The sequence below is a fragment of the Aotus nancymaae genome, unplaced genomic scaffold (genome assembly GCF_030222135.1).
Source record: "Aotus nancymaae isolate 86718 unplaced genomic scaffold, 86718_ANA_hifiasm-v0.15.2.pri h1tg000020l, whole genome shotgun sequence".
NCBI classification, from domain to species: Eukaryota; Metazoa; Chordata; class Mammalia; order Primates; family Aotidae; genus Aotus; species Aotus nancymaae.
In genome coordinates this window covers 27,520,202-27,535,365 of record NW_026988432.1, presented here as the reverse complement: position 1 = coordinate 27,535,365, position 15,164 = coordinate 27,520,202, and the positions used below count along the sequence as shown (strand labels likewise).

General features: G+C 47.7%; 1 protein-coding gene across 2 annotated transcripts in view; it reads right to left on the bottom strand.

Moving 5' to 3' along the window:
* MYO5B (myosin VB) overlaps nucleotides 1-15,164 on the bottom strand; it is a 390,752-nt gene that overhangs the window by 60,557 nt on the left and 315,031 nt on the right. For both annotated transcript variants that reach the window (XM_064379193.1, XM_012440811.2), the window contains exons 21-22: nucleotides 14,368-14,607; nucleotides 6,242-6,475 (exon numbers count right to left, since the gene is read on the bottom strand). In XM_064379193.1, the coding sequence (XP_064235263.1) occupies nucleotides 6,242-6,475; nucleotides 14,368-14,607 (474 nt within the window). The remainder of the gene's footprint in view (nucleotides 1-6,241; nucleotides 6,476-14,367; nucleotides 14,608-15,164) is intronic.

Below are 15,164 nucleotides of genomic sequence, written 5' to 3'. Positions count from 1 at the left end.
CTGGGCTGTCACATCCTCAGAACACAGGCCACTGCCAGCACCTGAGAGCTTATCAATGAATAGAAGTGCCCTGCAGACCAAGTTAAGGAGCCTGCATTCCCTCAGTCACAAATAAGGGCTCCTTTTAATTTTTTTTTTTTTAAATAAATGTGTTTATAATTGACTAAAATATCTAGAATACATGAGCTTGTTTAATCAAATAATTCCGTTTAGGAAGCACATACAGTGTGGGAAAAACACTCTTCCAGTGCATCTAATTTGCTATTACTAGAAGCACTTCACCACTCATTGACTTTATGAGCACCTTTAAATTAACTTGGCAAATGATCAAAACAGATTTCACTTTTCTAGACATATAAGCAAAATCAAACTGAAAACAACCCAACAGGAGAAACTACCCTACAAAATAGAGCCTAGAGTGGTGCAAGGAAGCATGATCTATGTCACAGTAAGGAAGGCAGGGGTTCTGTCCTACCCTGCCGGGAACAAGGCTGTGCCCTCTGAATTAGCCAACTACTGGCAGGTTTTACTGGCTGTGAAGTAACCAGACCTTACCACGGAGCAAAACTTTGCTTTCCCTTAACATCCTCCTAATATCCAGATGGCTCACAGAGCAGCCGGTGACCTGGGAAGACCAAGACCCCTCACCATTGTTTGAGCATCCTGCACACAGTCAACACTCCTCTGAAATAGAACATGCCATCTAACTAGCACAGAGTGCATGACATCATCACCAAGTGGGTCCTGAAATCTCCAGTCCTATGAATGCCACCTAAGAACATGTAACTTCCTTGGATAACCTATGATCTAAAACCTGAGTCAAGACTACAGTCTGGGAGAGCCGTGGTTAACAGTGTGTATGCCACCTACACCTCCTATTGTTTTTTTTTTTTTTTTTTTTTTTGAGACGGAGTTTTGCTCTTGTTATCCAGACTGGAGTGCAATGGCACGATCTTGACTCACCGCAACCTCTGCCTCCTGGGTTCAGGCAATTCTCCTGCCTCAGCCTCCTGAGTAGCTGGGATTACAGGCACGCATCACCATGCCCAGCTAATTTTTTGTATTTTTAGTAGAGATGGGGTTTCATCATGTTGACCAGGATGGTCTCGATCTCTTGACCTTGTGATCCACCCGCCTCGGCCTCCCAAAGTGCTGGGATTACAGGTGTGAGCCACCGCGCCCGGCCCACCTCCTATTGTTTTTGAGCCTCATTTCTTCCCTCCATCTCCCTCTGAGGCTTTGATTCATGAATGCAGGTCTCTGACTTGGCTTTGCTATTTTAATCCATGTATTAAAGTGGCATCGGGGGATTTGTTTTTCTTGCTCACCTAAACAATTTTGGAGGTAGGCCCATGTTCCTGATCTTTCATGAACAGCGGGAAAGGACCAATCCCACACTCAGCTCCACACCCCAGGGAGGTGACAGAATGCTTCCTCAATCATATTTCCCCAGGTACCAGACACCCCCAGTCTTCCCAGCCAGCTAACACAGCTGTTGGCAGACACAGCAGGTAACAAACTTTTGCAGCCAAATTCACCGCCCCCTCCCCCCGCCCCAACTTTGTGACTGTCAGGGCTGCTGGGTGCAGTGAGAGATGCTTTAATAACACAAAACAGGCAGCAGCATCCCCTGAGGATGATACATAATACCTTAGGTTTCAGCCTTATTCAACGCCATTTAGCAGCTCCTTTTTTTTTTGGAGTGGGGGGAGTGGTTAGTCTTAACTCTTGCAGGCAATATTGCTCAAAGTGTTTCTTCTAAAAGCTTATTTGGGACAGCTTATCAGAACCAACACTGAGGGGAAATCCTGTAACTATGAGGCTGATATAGTCCCTTTTAAATTAAACAAATGCCCCAGCTATATGCTAAAGAACTGCCTTTACTAGTTTGTCTTTGGGGATACAAATGTAGCTATGGGCTTCGTTCTGTCTTATATTTTCAAGTGGGATATTAGTACTGTAAGAAGAGCCAGCGCATGGTTTCCAGTAGCAAACATGGGAAAACTGGTTGGACAACGCTGATCAGAGAAGGCTCATCTGCCATCTGTCCTTGCTGCTGTGCAGTTACCACATCACAGAAATTTACAGGCGCAGCCCTAGGTAGGGACAACACCTTTAATTCTCCAAACCCTAGAAGTGTTCATTTGACCATTCTCTGAGAATGTTCTTCTAAGTAAGCACAGTATGAATTTGTCTTTTAAACTAGGTGAGTTATGAAAGCAGAAGTTGAAAATCAACCTCCTTTGGATCGTAAGTCAACTTTGAAACGATTGGCTAAAGTATCTTCAAAATGGTCCTGCAGATGTGTTTTAATTCCTCTCCCACCCCTAAGCTCATAGAAGCTGAAGTGCCTGGGACAGGGTTGCTGGTGTCTCTGGAGGTTTCATGGACCAAGGCTGCCCTTGAAGTCAGAAGATCCTTCCTGACCGCAGCCGTGCTCCTAGTATTCGTCTCCTCACTCCACCTGAGCCCAGAGGGCACTGCGTTGGTCCTCACACCCACCCAGGCTTTTCCTGCCCCAAGGCCTGTGCATCTGTGCTATACCTGTCACCTGTTCCCCCAAATCGCCTTGGTTTATCCTCTCCCTTCACTCAGGTGTCTTCTCAGGGAGATCTTCTCTGGCCATCAAAAGTGAAACCGCACCCTCAGGCCCCACAGGTCGCCCTCCATCGCCTTTACTCTGCTTCATTGTTGTTTACAGCCTGTGGTGGGTAATTTGTGTTCGATTCCTGTCTACTTTCTTCCCCCATCCCCACACGTTTAAGCTCCTTAAGAATGAGAAGGGCTTTTTCGAAAACCATTCACCTTTTGCCCCAGTGTGTAGAACAGGATCTAACACATACCGGCATTCAAACACCTGCTGAATGAAGGACCATGAACTTTTGTGCTTTCTGCAGCGAGACAATGTCCTTCCAGAGATGGGTCAGGGTCTGCTTCCTAACAACCCTCAGGCTCCACGTGAACCATGAGTCCTGGTGCTGCTATGAGCACAACTCCCTCTTAGCTGGTGAAAGTAGTTCTGCTCTGCGCCTTTGGGGAGAAGGCTCAACACACTCTGCTGTGACAGCCCCCATTCCCCAAGCCAGATCTCTCTACCTCTATTTGGAAAAATCAAAACCTTTATAACTGGAACTGCCCAAGGCAACCAACTAGCGGCTAGTGGTTCTGTGACTGATGTCTTGAGACAATGCACAACCCAGCCCCACTAGTCTGAATGCTCACTGCCTGGGGGCCTGCTAGTCATCTCTCACAAGGACCAGGGACGCCCACTCAGAGAGCCAGGCACCTGGCTGTGGGTGGCTCCTCCTCACCCACCACAGCCCTGCACCAAGCCGGCCCTTTCTCTGGTCCCACTGAGCAGTATTCAGAGCAGATTCTGAATGAGTTATCACCTCTGTGCCTAGGGCAGCCCTGGGGGAGTGCCTCTCTCTCACCAAACAGAGTGGCCATGCAAAACAGCACAGCTGTACAAAAGCAGCTGGCATAGGGCTCACTGAAGCTTTCAAAAAGAATGAAATGTACACATTCCACAGGCTAAAAGGGAAGGAGGCTAAGGGCTTGGGTGTGGACCACCCCGTGGAGGCGCCAAAACAACGGAAACCTTTAGTAGAAAAGGATGTCATCTCACTTATGCAACAGGGCTGCTCTGTGCTCTGTGGACACAGAGATGAATTCCTGCCCCCAGGGAGTCTTGGCCTCCCACAGGCCAAGGCAGAGCAGCCACGTGGCCTGCCAATTAATATCGCCAGAGATGGCAAGCCCAGAGTTTTCCAGGATAGCAGATCCAATACAACACTCCCTGCCTTTGCTGATGGAAATATCAAACTCATTAATTAAACATCTACTAGCAGTCAGCCCCCTCACTGTGCTTGGCTGGTCTCATCAATCTCGCTCAACGCAGAGCAGGCTCCAGCTCTAGCCCAGGAGGAAACCGATTGTCTGATTATTCAGCATTTATTGAGATTGACACAGTGGCTTGGATAAATATTAGACCCTGAGGAGGCGCAGAAGACAAAACAAAAAAAGCCAGCCAGTTTGTCTACCTACCCCAACCACCACCACAGAAAGATTCTGAAGATCCTAAAGAATGTTTGCTTCCGCTTTTTCTTTTCCAGGAAAGAGGTGGACATGCCACTCCATGAGTCATCTCCTGTTGGTTTCTGAGTGTTACTAAGTTCAGATTTGCTTACATTGGGGTAGGGAAGGGGCTTTTGCATTAGTCTTCTACTAGCATTCCCCTCCTTGCAGCATCCTTAATTTTTTGTTACCAATTCCAAGTTCTAATTTTCTTTAAGACCTAGGCCAGTATATTATTGCTAGGGAAGAGTAGCAATTTTTTTTTTAAGGAGAGGAGGAGGGAGTCTGCTTCTGTTTTGCTCTTCCAACAAAGATTTTCATATTACATATGCACTCCTTTTGATGGAGACTTGGGGTTTTAGAGTGCTGAAGTCCCCAAGTCGTAGCATGTTTAGTGGGAAGCAGGGCAGGGGGCTGGGGAGCTGATGAGTCAAGTGCTATCTATTGGGGCAGAGATAGGTGAGACCTGATTTTGTGGATCTGCTGGGTAAACAGACTTTGCAGGTGTCTGATCTGCCTGGGGCACACATGCAGGGGATGTTCCTTTCTCCCAGGATCACTAATCTCTGGAGTTCTAGTTCTATTATTGATCCTTTCTTTCTGGCTTGAGAGCTCACCTTCTGGTTTTTATTCATGTAGAAGGGTTACCATCCCATTCATCTGCTCCCAAGGTTAGACAAACCACAAGTGTGGAATTTCAGGATTCCAGTGTGGATTTGTAGGTTACAGGCTTGTAGCCACATTTAACAGTGTTTCCAAGCAACACATGCTTTATCCTATTCCTCAAGGTGGGCAGGCTGGCAGGTGACTTGTCTGGGCAGAGGGTCTCGTGGTGCCTCAAAGCAACACATCAGGAGGGTGGCCTTTTATGGGAAGGCTGCATCTGACTTTCTTCTTTCCCTAATTCCCACACCTAAATCCCACCTCTGGCCCCTGGAGATCCCTGGGGTCTGGGTGAAGGCAGGAGCTGATGGTGCTGATGCCCAAGATGGGAAGATCTACGCAAGCCCAGCAAGTGCCGGCACTGTAGGCTCTCACCTCCACAGGTGTCTGCATGTTCCTCAGATGTGTGTGAGGGCTCAGGCCAGGAAAGGCAGTGGGAAATAGAAGAGAGAAAGACTCCCACATAGGGATGAGGGCCTCTGTTCCTTCCGGGAGCCAAACACAATCTCATGGAGGTGGCCAGGTGCAAGTCCAGAAGGGGGCTTGGAGACGATCTGAACCAACTTTTACAAATATACACACAGATGAGGGAACTAAGGCCAGTGAGGCTTTCTGCACATCCTTGGGAATGTCAGAGTGGGGATGGGAGTCTGGGAACTCCCCTGTCTACCCCAGGGCTCTTCCTGCAGCAGCATCTAGCCTGTCCCAGTTTTGAAAATGTTACTCCAACACCCTGAACACTGCATCTCTCCCTCTTAGGTTCCCACCCACTGCGATTCCCCACTGATGGACAGACATTGAATAAGTGAGCAACATGCTATTTTCCCTGTGGCTTGTAGAGATGGGGGTGGGGGGCAGGTGGAAGGCAGAACACCAATGACCCAAGTCTGTAGGGGGCTCTCCAGGGGCCCTTGGGACTTCCCTGGCTGGAACAGTTATCTTGGCAGTAGAGCAGGGAATCTCTGTGCCCTGATGTTCAGGGTTGGGGCAAAGCTCAGGAAGTTCTATTTCATGGTGTAAGAAATAAGCCCACTAGAGTGGGTATGACAGGCTGAGACTTTCAGTGTTCAAAGGTGAGGCGCATCCGCTAAAGCACAATGCTGCATCATCAGCAAGGGTGCTCAGAGGCTGCCCCATCCCTGCAGGCAACATCAAGAGCAGTCCCAGCCTCTGTCATGGCTTTCTTGCCAAGGATGCAGGCCACAGAGCCAGCCCTGAGCCTAACTCTAGACCACAAAAACAATGCTCGCAGGCAGATACCATGTGCCCCTCCCAGGGGATGCCACAGTGTCTAGCTAACAGCAGAAGCACAGTCATGCTTGTGTGGGTTTCTCCAAAGCATGCCACTTTCTGTCTAGACATAAAATGAATGGTCAGTCTGTGGACACAAGCCCAAGTCCATGGCATTTTTACCACTTCAAGCAGCAGTGGTCTCTGAGGGGTGGCTCCATGTGCCCACCCACTCTGCTTGCCAGTGCCTGCCCCTCTGGCCCGAGCATACCTTCCTCAGCTCATCCTTTTCCCTGCTGTGGGCATCCTCCAGGATCTTGCGCTCTGAGTGGGCCCTCTGCAGCTCTGTGCGCAGGCTCTCCACCTCCTCCTGCAGCCTCGGGTTGCTGTCCTCACCTGGGCTCTGCTGGCAGTGCTCCAGCTCCTTCTTCAGTCGTTCCACCTCCATGGTATATGTGGAGGTGGTCATGGACAGCTGCTCCGACAATGTCTTGAACTCTTTGTTCTGTGGAGAACATCAGCAAACAAGGAGAAGGGAGAAGAAGGGGTTGGGGGGGAAAGGGTTATTTTACCAGGAAAAAAGCAGGAAGGCAATCAAAAAAGGAACTTCCAAGGTGGGATTAAGTTTCACAATCACTGCACGCTCAAGTGCTTGCCTGGCATCTCCCTAACAAAACACTACTGTGAACCTACAGAAATAGAGGAAAATACAGAACAGCAACACTGACATTCAAAGAGTTCAAGGAGCTTTCATGAGCCTGTGCAGAGCTGGAAGCTGCCTGCTAGTCCGTGGCTCTATGTCTGGCTGGGCGGATCCTACACCTTATTTTTAAGTTGCAGCAACAATGAAGCTGGCTCCCTGGGTCGCAGCCTTCATTTTTTAGGTTTCCCTTTCATACAGATCCCTCTTGCCTGTGGACTCGCCAGCACAAAGAACTGCAACCTAATCGCTGGCTCTGAGACAAAGGACCCCTTCAGCATCCCTTATTCCAAGGAGGCTCTCCTTGGGGCCTTGGAATCTCCCTCACCACCTGTCAGCCATAGCTTCAGGGAACTGATGCCCTGACCTACCCTGCCCACACCATGCTCCTGCAGATGGGGTACCTAATCCCAGCCCACTCAGGCAACAAACAGGTGTGAAGAATCCTCCATGCCCAGAGCCCTAAGAAGCTAGTGCTGATATCAAGTGCTACTGTAAATTACGGGCAGAAATCAGCACCACAAGAGCTGGGAGCATCAGCTGAGAGTGGTCAGTGGGGAAAGTGGAGAGGAAGAAATAGGGTTCTCCAAATCACCAAGCAGGCAACAGCGATCATTGATTATTCTTCATTGCTCTGCTCCGCAGGACCACCAGGCAGAATAGAGCTAGAGGCCAAAACACGGGTAAGCTGAAGCATCAGGAATCAATGATGAATTCACATAAGAAATTAAACTTCACAGAAAGCAGTGAGGAGCAGCAAAAGAAAATCTCGGGGACCCGGTAAAATGCCACATATGCTGTGGGGCCTTGTGGCTGTGACCAGCACATCAATGCACAAGCCAGCAGTTCATTTTCTGCACCAACCAAAAGAATGAGACACACTACCCACCCCCCAGCACTCTGTGGGAATCTCCCGGTTACAACCTGACACATCTTCAAGCCTGGTCTGCCTGTCAGCTTTGCTCTAAGGCATCACAAAAAAGAAACCCAATCAAACAAATTCTATTTAAAAACCCGGCCAGCTGTGGTGGCTCATGCCTATAATCCCAGCACTTTGGTGGGCTGAGGCGGATGGATCACCTGAGGTCAGGAGTTTGAGACCAGTCTAGCCAACATGGTGAAACCTCATCTCTACTAAAAATACAAAAATTAGCCGAGTGTGGTGGTGGGCGCCTGTAGTCCCAGCTACTCGGGAGGCTGAGGCAGGAGAATTGCTTGAACCCGGGAGACAGAGGTTGCAGTGAACCAAGATTGCGCCATTGCACTCCAGCCTGGGCAATGAAGAGAAATTCCAACTCAAAACAAACAAACAAAAAACCAAACCCAATGTGTGTCTGCATTATCCACTCCAGTCCGGGTCTCCACTGGAGGGTGAGGATCTCTACACAGGGGAGTGGGGCACAGGGCGGAAACACACGCTGGCCAAGCCACCCTCTGACTACTTCTCTGCTCTGGGCTGGACATGAGGTTCAGCCCAGATGCTCTCTCTAGATGGCACAGCCTGGGTCAGATGCTAGGAGTAGGAGGATAACTGGGCAGGGGGTCTCTAGGTAGAGCTTGTTGGGGCATGAAGAGAAGCACACATGGTGGCAGGAGGGACATCCTATCTTGCTAATGACAAAGATGGCACCCCAGGGCTCTAATGTGAAGGATGATGTATCCAGGATGCCCAGCTGCATTGATCTTGACACTGTCTGAGACCTGGCTCAGGGATGTCAGGGAGTTGAGTGGCTGGAGCTGGACAGACCTGTGCTCAGATCCCAGCTCTATCCTTGATCAGCTGTGTATATCTGACCTAGTCATCCAACCTTTCTGTGCTGTGTCCTCATGTGTAAAGCAGGGATGTAACAGTAACTCCTACCTCAGAGGGTGGGATTAGGGAGATGAAGTACTTTGCTAGGGGCTCAGTAAACATCAACTATCTTCATTGTTCAGATTCTCTATGGAGAACCCTAGAGAGATGCCTGAGTCTCTGGCTGTCTGGGGTGTGGGTGGGGAGCTCCTTATATCTTGTCATGGGCATCCAGATATGGTCACTGGGGGCCCATGGAGGTGTGTTTTGTGTTCTTGACATTTGACTTCGGAAGGCCAGACCCCAGAAGGCTCATCGTTGTGCCTACAGGTGTCATGGTTGTGCAGCCAAACCTGGCAGAGGGCAAGGCATGGGGTGCCTACCCCTTGGAGACCCCAGAAACCCTCCCTGCCACATTACTGCCCTGAAGAACTTCCAGTGGAACAAGATATGGAGATGGAAGGTAGTCCTGACCTTGTGTAGGACTAGGCTAATGCATGTGTCTGTGTCTGTGTCTTAGTTTTTAACAAAAAAACTTAAAAAATAAAATTTTATTTTTAATTTTTCTGGGTATATAATAGGTGTGCATATTTATGGGGCACATAAGATGTTTTGATCTTATGTAGATCATGGTATCATTGAATTTCTGGGCTAGATGTTACCTTCGAGATCTCAGGTGAATCACCTTGGAAGAACTGAAGGCCCAATCATTTCCAAGCTATCAGCTCTGGTTGTGAATATAACTGAGACAGAACTCAGGCCTCTGTCCAGTGGGGACTCTGTCCACTCCCTGTGCTGTTCTGACAAATACCTTGGGACACCTTCACCTGTGGTGACCCTGGTGTTCACAGATTCTCCCCTTCTGGCTTAAAAACCTTATATGCAATGTGAAATAAGCACATCATGAAGAATAGAGTATCCCCAAAATAAATTTCAAAAATGGAAAAAGGCTTACAGAATATCAAGAAAGAAAATATTTTTGTACAGTTGTACGCTTGTGTTTTAAGCTAAGCATTACAAAAGAGCCAAAAGTTAAAAATATTACATTTATAAAGTAAAAACATTACAGTAATCCAAGGTTAATTACTGAAGGAAAACAATTTTCTAGTAAGCTTAGTGTAGCCTAAGTGTATGGTTTATAAAGTCTACAGGAGTGGACAGTAATGTCCTGAGTCTTCACATTCACTCATCCCACACAACTTCCAGGCCTGCAAGCTCCATTCATGGTAAGTGCTCTATACAGGTGTCCCATCTTTTATACCATATTTTTATTATCCGTTCTCTATGTTTAGATATGTTTAGATACACAAACACTTACCATTGTGTTACACTTGCATACAGTATTCAGTACAGTAACATGCTATGCCAGTTTGTAGCTTAGGAACCATAGGCTATACCACATAGCCTAGGTGTGTAGTAGGCTACACCATCTAGGTTTGTATAAGTGCCTTTTATGATGTTCACACAACTACAAACTTGCTTAACAATGAATTTCTCAGAAGATATCCCTGTTGTTAATGCATGATTGTATAGGATATATATATGTATGTGTGTATATATATATATGCATGATTAAATATAACAAATATAACATATTTACAAAGTGACTACTAAGTATATGGAATCAGATTGATTTAAAAGGCTACTGACTCCACATATTTGTGCCATATTTCTTATATAAAATATATTTAAGGATAACCTTATACTCTTAAGTGTCTAAGGAACTTTACTCTCATTATAAATAAAGTGTAAGTTAAACTGGCCAACTCTATATGTATGTTTGACTAAAGCCAGACTGGCAGAGAGCTGAGTTCATGTGCTACATCGTTTCGCTGAATGATGTCATGCCACAGCCTATCCCAGGGACACTGTAAAAAATGGTCTCAAGGACCAGCACTGTATATATCACTGCAGGATATGGTGAAGGATGTGGCTTTTCACGTCACAGATTATGAAAGGCCAAACGACAAACATGTCAGCACCACGGACAGCTCCAAATCCTCTTGAGCTGCATGTTTCTTTTCTCTTAAGGACTCTCAAGCCACTCTGTTTGCCTGGAAACTTGGTGCCAAATTTGCATCTTTTCTTTCCAGTTGGGTGTACAAGGCCTTAGGATGTGAATTTTGGGTGCTAACCTTACCCTCGTTTTGTCTTTGTTTCCTCCCTTACTGATTTCTTGGCCGTGAGGATACTTTTTTAGAAAAAAGCTCCCCAGGAGATTCTAGAGTACAGTCTGGGGATAGGAACACTACTGTAGCCAGATCATGGTATCATTGAATTTCTGGGCTAGATGTTACCTTCGAGATCTCAGGTGAATCACCTTGGAAGAACTGAAGGCCCAATCATTTCCAAGCTATCAGCTCTGGTTGTGAATATAACTGAGACAGAACTCAGGCCTCTGTCCAGTGGGGACTCTGTCCACTCCCTGTGCTGTTCTGACAAATACCTTGGGACACCTTCACCTGTGGTGACCCTGGTGTTCACAGATTCTCCCCTTCTGGCTTAAAAACCTTATGTGACGAGAGAACCACTGCCTGAATTATCTCCAGGAATTATAGGGAAAAACAAATGAACAACAACCAAAAAACATTATTCACTTGCAAACAGCTGGCCCCATCTGCTAAGAGACTGCAATGAAATAAGCCCCTATATAGAGCTCTATGGAGATTACGTCAATGGTTCCCCTTGCAACAGAGTGTCAAGCATGTTATTTGACACTGGGTCATACTCCCGACTATTAAATGCCAGCCAGTCCCAAGGACAATGCTATCTGTATGAGCCTGAACCCAAACTAAGGCTAAGCATCTCCCTTGGACTGAGGAGTTCTCCTGACATGTTCCAAGAGTCTCTCAAAAGCTAGAGATCTTATAGTTTTGTCAGAGGTGGCAGAACATACCCTGAAACCAGTTTCAATCCCAGCCATGCTACTTACTAGCTGTATGACCTCAGGCAGGCTAATTAACCTGTGTGCCTCAGTTTTTTCATCCTTAAAATGGGAATGATATTAATATTTATCTCCTAGGGTTCTGGTGGGGATTAAATGAGTTAACACATGAGGAGAGCACCAGGTGTCTATTCAGGCAGTGTGGGCAAGGGCGCAAGAAAGCAAGAGCTTATCCACCCCTCCCGCCTTTTCTGATCGCTCTCTACACACAGGGCATCCTGCCCAGGGTAGCTAACACCTGCCACCACTCACAGATGTTTGCCAAGCAGGAAGCTTAAAGCCTTTTTTTTTTTTTAAATTGGCCGTTTAAATCTGCTTTTCTTTGATTTTTCAAGCACGTGGATTGTAAAATACTAGATTTATTTTTATCCTCTCAAGTTAACTTTAGAGATCAGCAATGCCAATGCAGATCCCTCTGGCTGGAAACCAAGACTAGGGGAGCTGGCATGTACACAGGGCTCCCAGCAGGATGCAGTGGTCAATGCCCCCTCATCCCTGAGGCTGCACTCTTGGCTGGAAAGTTAACTCACAACATTTGACTAAGCAAGTCTTGTCTTCTTGTCAACAGCCACAATAACCACCACCACTTTGGCATGCTTTGTACTCGTGTTCTCAAAGGGCCAGTGCCAGACCTCAGACCTTTCCCTTTGTACTCCTGCCCCTCTGAGTGGATGAGCCCTCTTTCCTGACCTGGTATATATCACAGCAGGCTGACCAGGGGCAAATACCAAGGTCCTCACCTTGTTACTGGGCTCTCTGCCTTAATTCTGCAATAAGCAGCCAAGCCAAACAATGCCCCCTGTAGAACTCACACAGAGAAACACCCAGTGACAATCTCTACTCAGAAAGTCTTGTCTTTTGCAAGAGCAGGGAAACAGAGATATTCTATTGCTAGCTGTGCACTACTTTTGGGCTCCTGATCAGGGCAGCTGACTTAGGTGTAAAATGCCTTTTTTTCCTGCCCTACTGGGTCATGAGAAGCTTCAAAAATGTCCAGTATAGAATAAATACATTAAAACCAAATGACTTCCAAGGCCATACCTGGTGGCTCCAACTCTAAAATTCTCTTTTTCTCCACACCATGCACACTCTTCATGTCCTTTCCTTCCCTAGAAGGCACCCTCAGGGGCACCTCAGAAGCCTGGTTCTGCAGTCACCTCTACACCTTGCATGCACAGAGTCACAGTGATCTCCATTCAAATCTGGGAGCCAATCGCAGCAGTGGGTGTACATGGGAAAGGACTGAAACTCTTCAGTAATGTTTGGGTTTAAAAAACCAGCACTGCCCTCGTTATGGCTGTGGGATCAGAGCTGGGGTGGAATCCTGGTCCCCGCACTTTCTTTCTGTGACCTTGGCAAGGTACTTGATGTCCCTGGCTCAGCATTTCCTCATATACAAAACAACCTCATAAGATTGTGTGAAGATCAAATAAGAGTGAACACAAAACACATAATCGCAGAGGTTGGCACATGGTGGATGCTTCAAAAATCCTCAGGAGGATCAATGCGGTTTGCCCTGTTGGCATAAAATTTCCTCCCTTATGATACAGCATGCGATGTATGTCACAGCCATCCTCTGTCCAGCAAGCCCAATGAACCGCCTGAAACAGCCAAGCATCCAATAAAGGTCTTCTGAAGGGAAGGAGGACTGGCTACGTAGGCCACCAAAAAGTGGGTGCCTGGGTTTGTGCACGTACATGTGTGAGCCTTGTCTTTTCCACCAGACAGAAAGAGCTGAGGGTCCTGTGCTCGTCCTGAATCTCTTGTACCACCTTGTGCAGCACCCAACCCCCTACAGGGATTTAATCAATGGCTTATTAGTCCTGTGACTGGCTGACATAAGAAGGCAGACAGGGTAGAAAGAGGGCAGAGCTTAAAAATAAGAGTGCTAACAATTTCCCAGGTTTCTCCTACTGCATCCCAGGCCCTGCATATGTATTAGACCATTCATCTTCTTCCAGCCCTGTCAGTCCCATTTTATGGATAAGAAAAGAGGCTCGGAGTAGTTAAGTAGTCGCTCAACTTTTAAGCAGAACTGAATTCTTATTTCCAAAGCAAATGCTCTTTCCAAAAGAAGCAGACAGGCAGAAAGAGAGGAATAAGGGCAAGGTGATGCAGAGCATGGACCCTGGAGCCAGACAGCTGGGGTTCAAGCCTTGGCCCTGCCACTGCCACCTGTGTGACTTTAGGATGCCGTGTGCCCTTCCAGTGTCCTCAACTGTACAAAAAGGGGGATGGTAACACTTGCCTTAGGAGGGCTGCTATATTAGACAAGCTACTCCAGACAAAGCACTAGCCCCATGCCTCGCACAGCAAGCCCTCTGTGCACACCAGCTGCTGCCGCCATTACCCCATGCCACCCCTGCAAGTGCAAAACACCAGCACCCTAGGCTAGTGTGTCAGTTTCCTATTGCTACTGCAACAAGTCACCACCAAGTTATGACTCAAAATAGCATAAATCATTATTTTACAGCTCTGGAGGTTGGGAGTCTGAAGGGGTCGTCAGGGCTGCATTCTTTCTGGACACTCTAGGGGAGAGTCCACATCTTTGTCTTCTCTGGCATCTCAAGGCTGCCTGCATCCCTTGGCTCAGAGCCTGCAACCCTCCCACCTCTGATTCTGTTATCACTTCTCCTCTGAATCTGACCTTCCAGCCTCTTTCTAAGGAGGACCCCTGTGATTATATCAAGCCCACCTGGCTCATCCAAGACACTCTTCCCATCCTACAGTTAATTTAATTGCATCTGCAATGTCCTTCTTGCCATATAAGGTAACACACTCACAGATGCCAGGGCTGAGGATATCTTTAGGAGCCATTGATCTGCCTGCCACAGTTAGTATCTGCTGTTGCCTGAGAACATCTGTGCTCCCTCAGGTCTTTGGCACATGCCGTTCCCCAAGGAAGCCGTGGGCTCTCTCAAACATGCCCCAACACCTGGACGGGGAGCTACAGACACTGACCTGCTCATCGATCTTCCGCTGCAGCTGGACCACCTTGTTCTCCATGCCCACATTGAGGCGTTTCAGATGCTCTGCTGAGCGGGCCTCGATCCTGAGGGCCTTCAGCTCCTGCTTGGCCTTGAGCATCCGGAAGGCACACTGGATGACAATGGCTGCATCCCGCAGCCGCTGGAAGTGCCTGTGTGCCATCCAGCCCCGCACATGCTTCTGGATGATGGTGGCCTTGTGCTCCATGAGGACCTGGCAGGAGACAAGGATACACACCTTGTGGGTTTGCACTGCAGGACAGGAGTCAAGGAAGCATGTATCACTGCCTGTGGAGGGGAGACCCCAGGGCAGCCTCGGTTCTAGGAACTACACAGAGAACATGCCCCCTAAGATTTAAGGCTTTGATGATGGTTTTATAACACATTTTAGCGAGGATCTGCAGCCACATATCTACAGGGAATCAGCTGTCAAACTCTTTTCAGCTTTTGATTTTTCTTTTATGGGTTAGGAAACCAGTCTGAAAAACACAAGGTTGTAGGGATCTAATGGTCATCCACTTGCTTTCCCCACATTATCAGGTGGCGGTTGTAAGGCCGGCTGCCTCGCTGAAGAGCCAAATGGACACACTTATCTCTCTGTGCTGGCTCCCCACACCTGCTCCTATCTGGTTTCTCCATGCAGGCTCCACACGCCCACTCCTGCATTCCTCACTCAACCCTTTCAAAATTTAAAAAGGCCGCGGAAGATTTGTCCAATGGCAGTTTAACATTAACCTCCCCAGCAAGTCAGCCTACCAATGAAACTGTCTG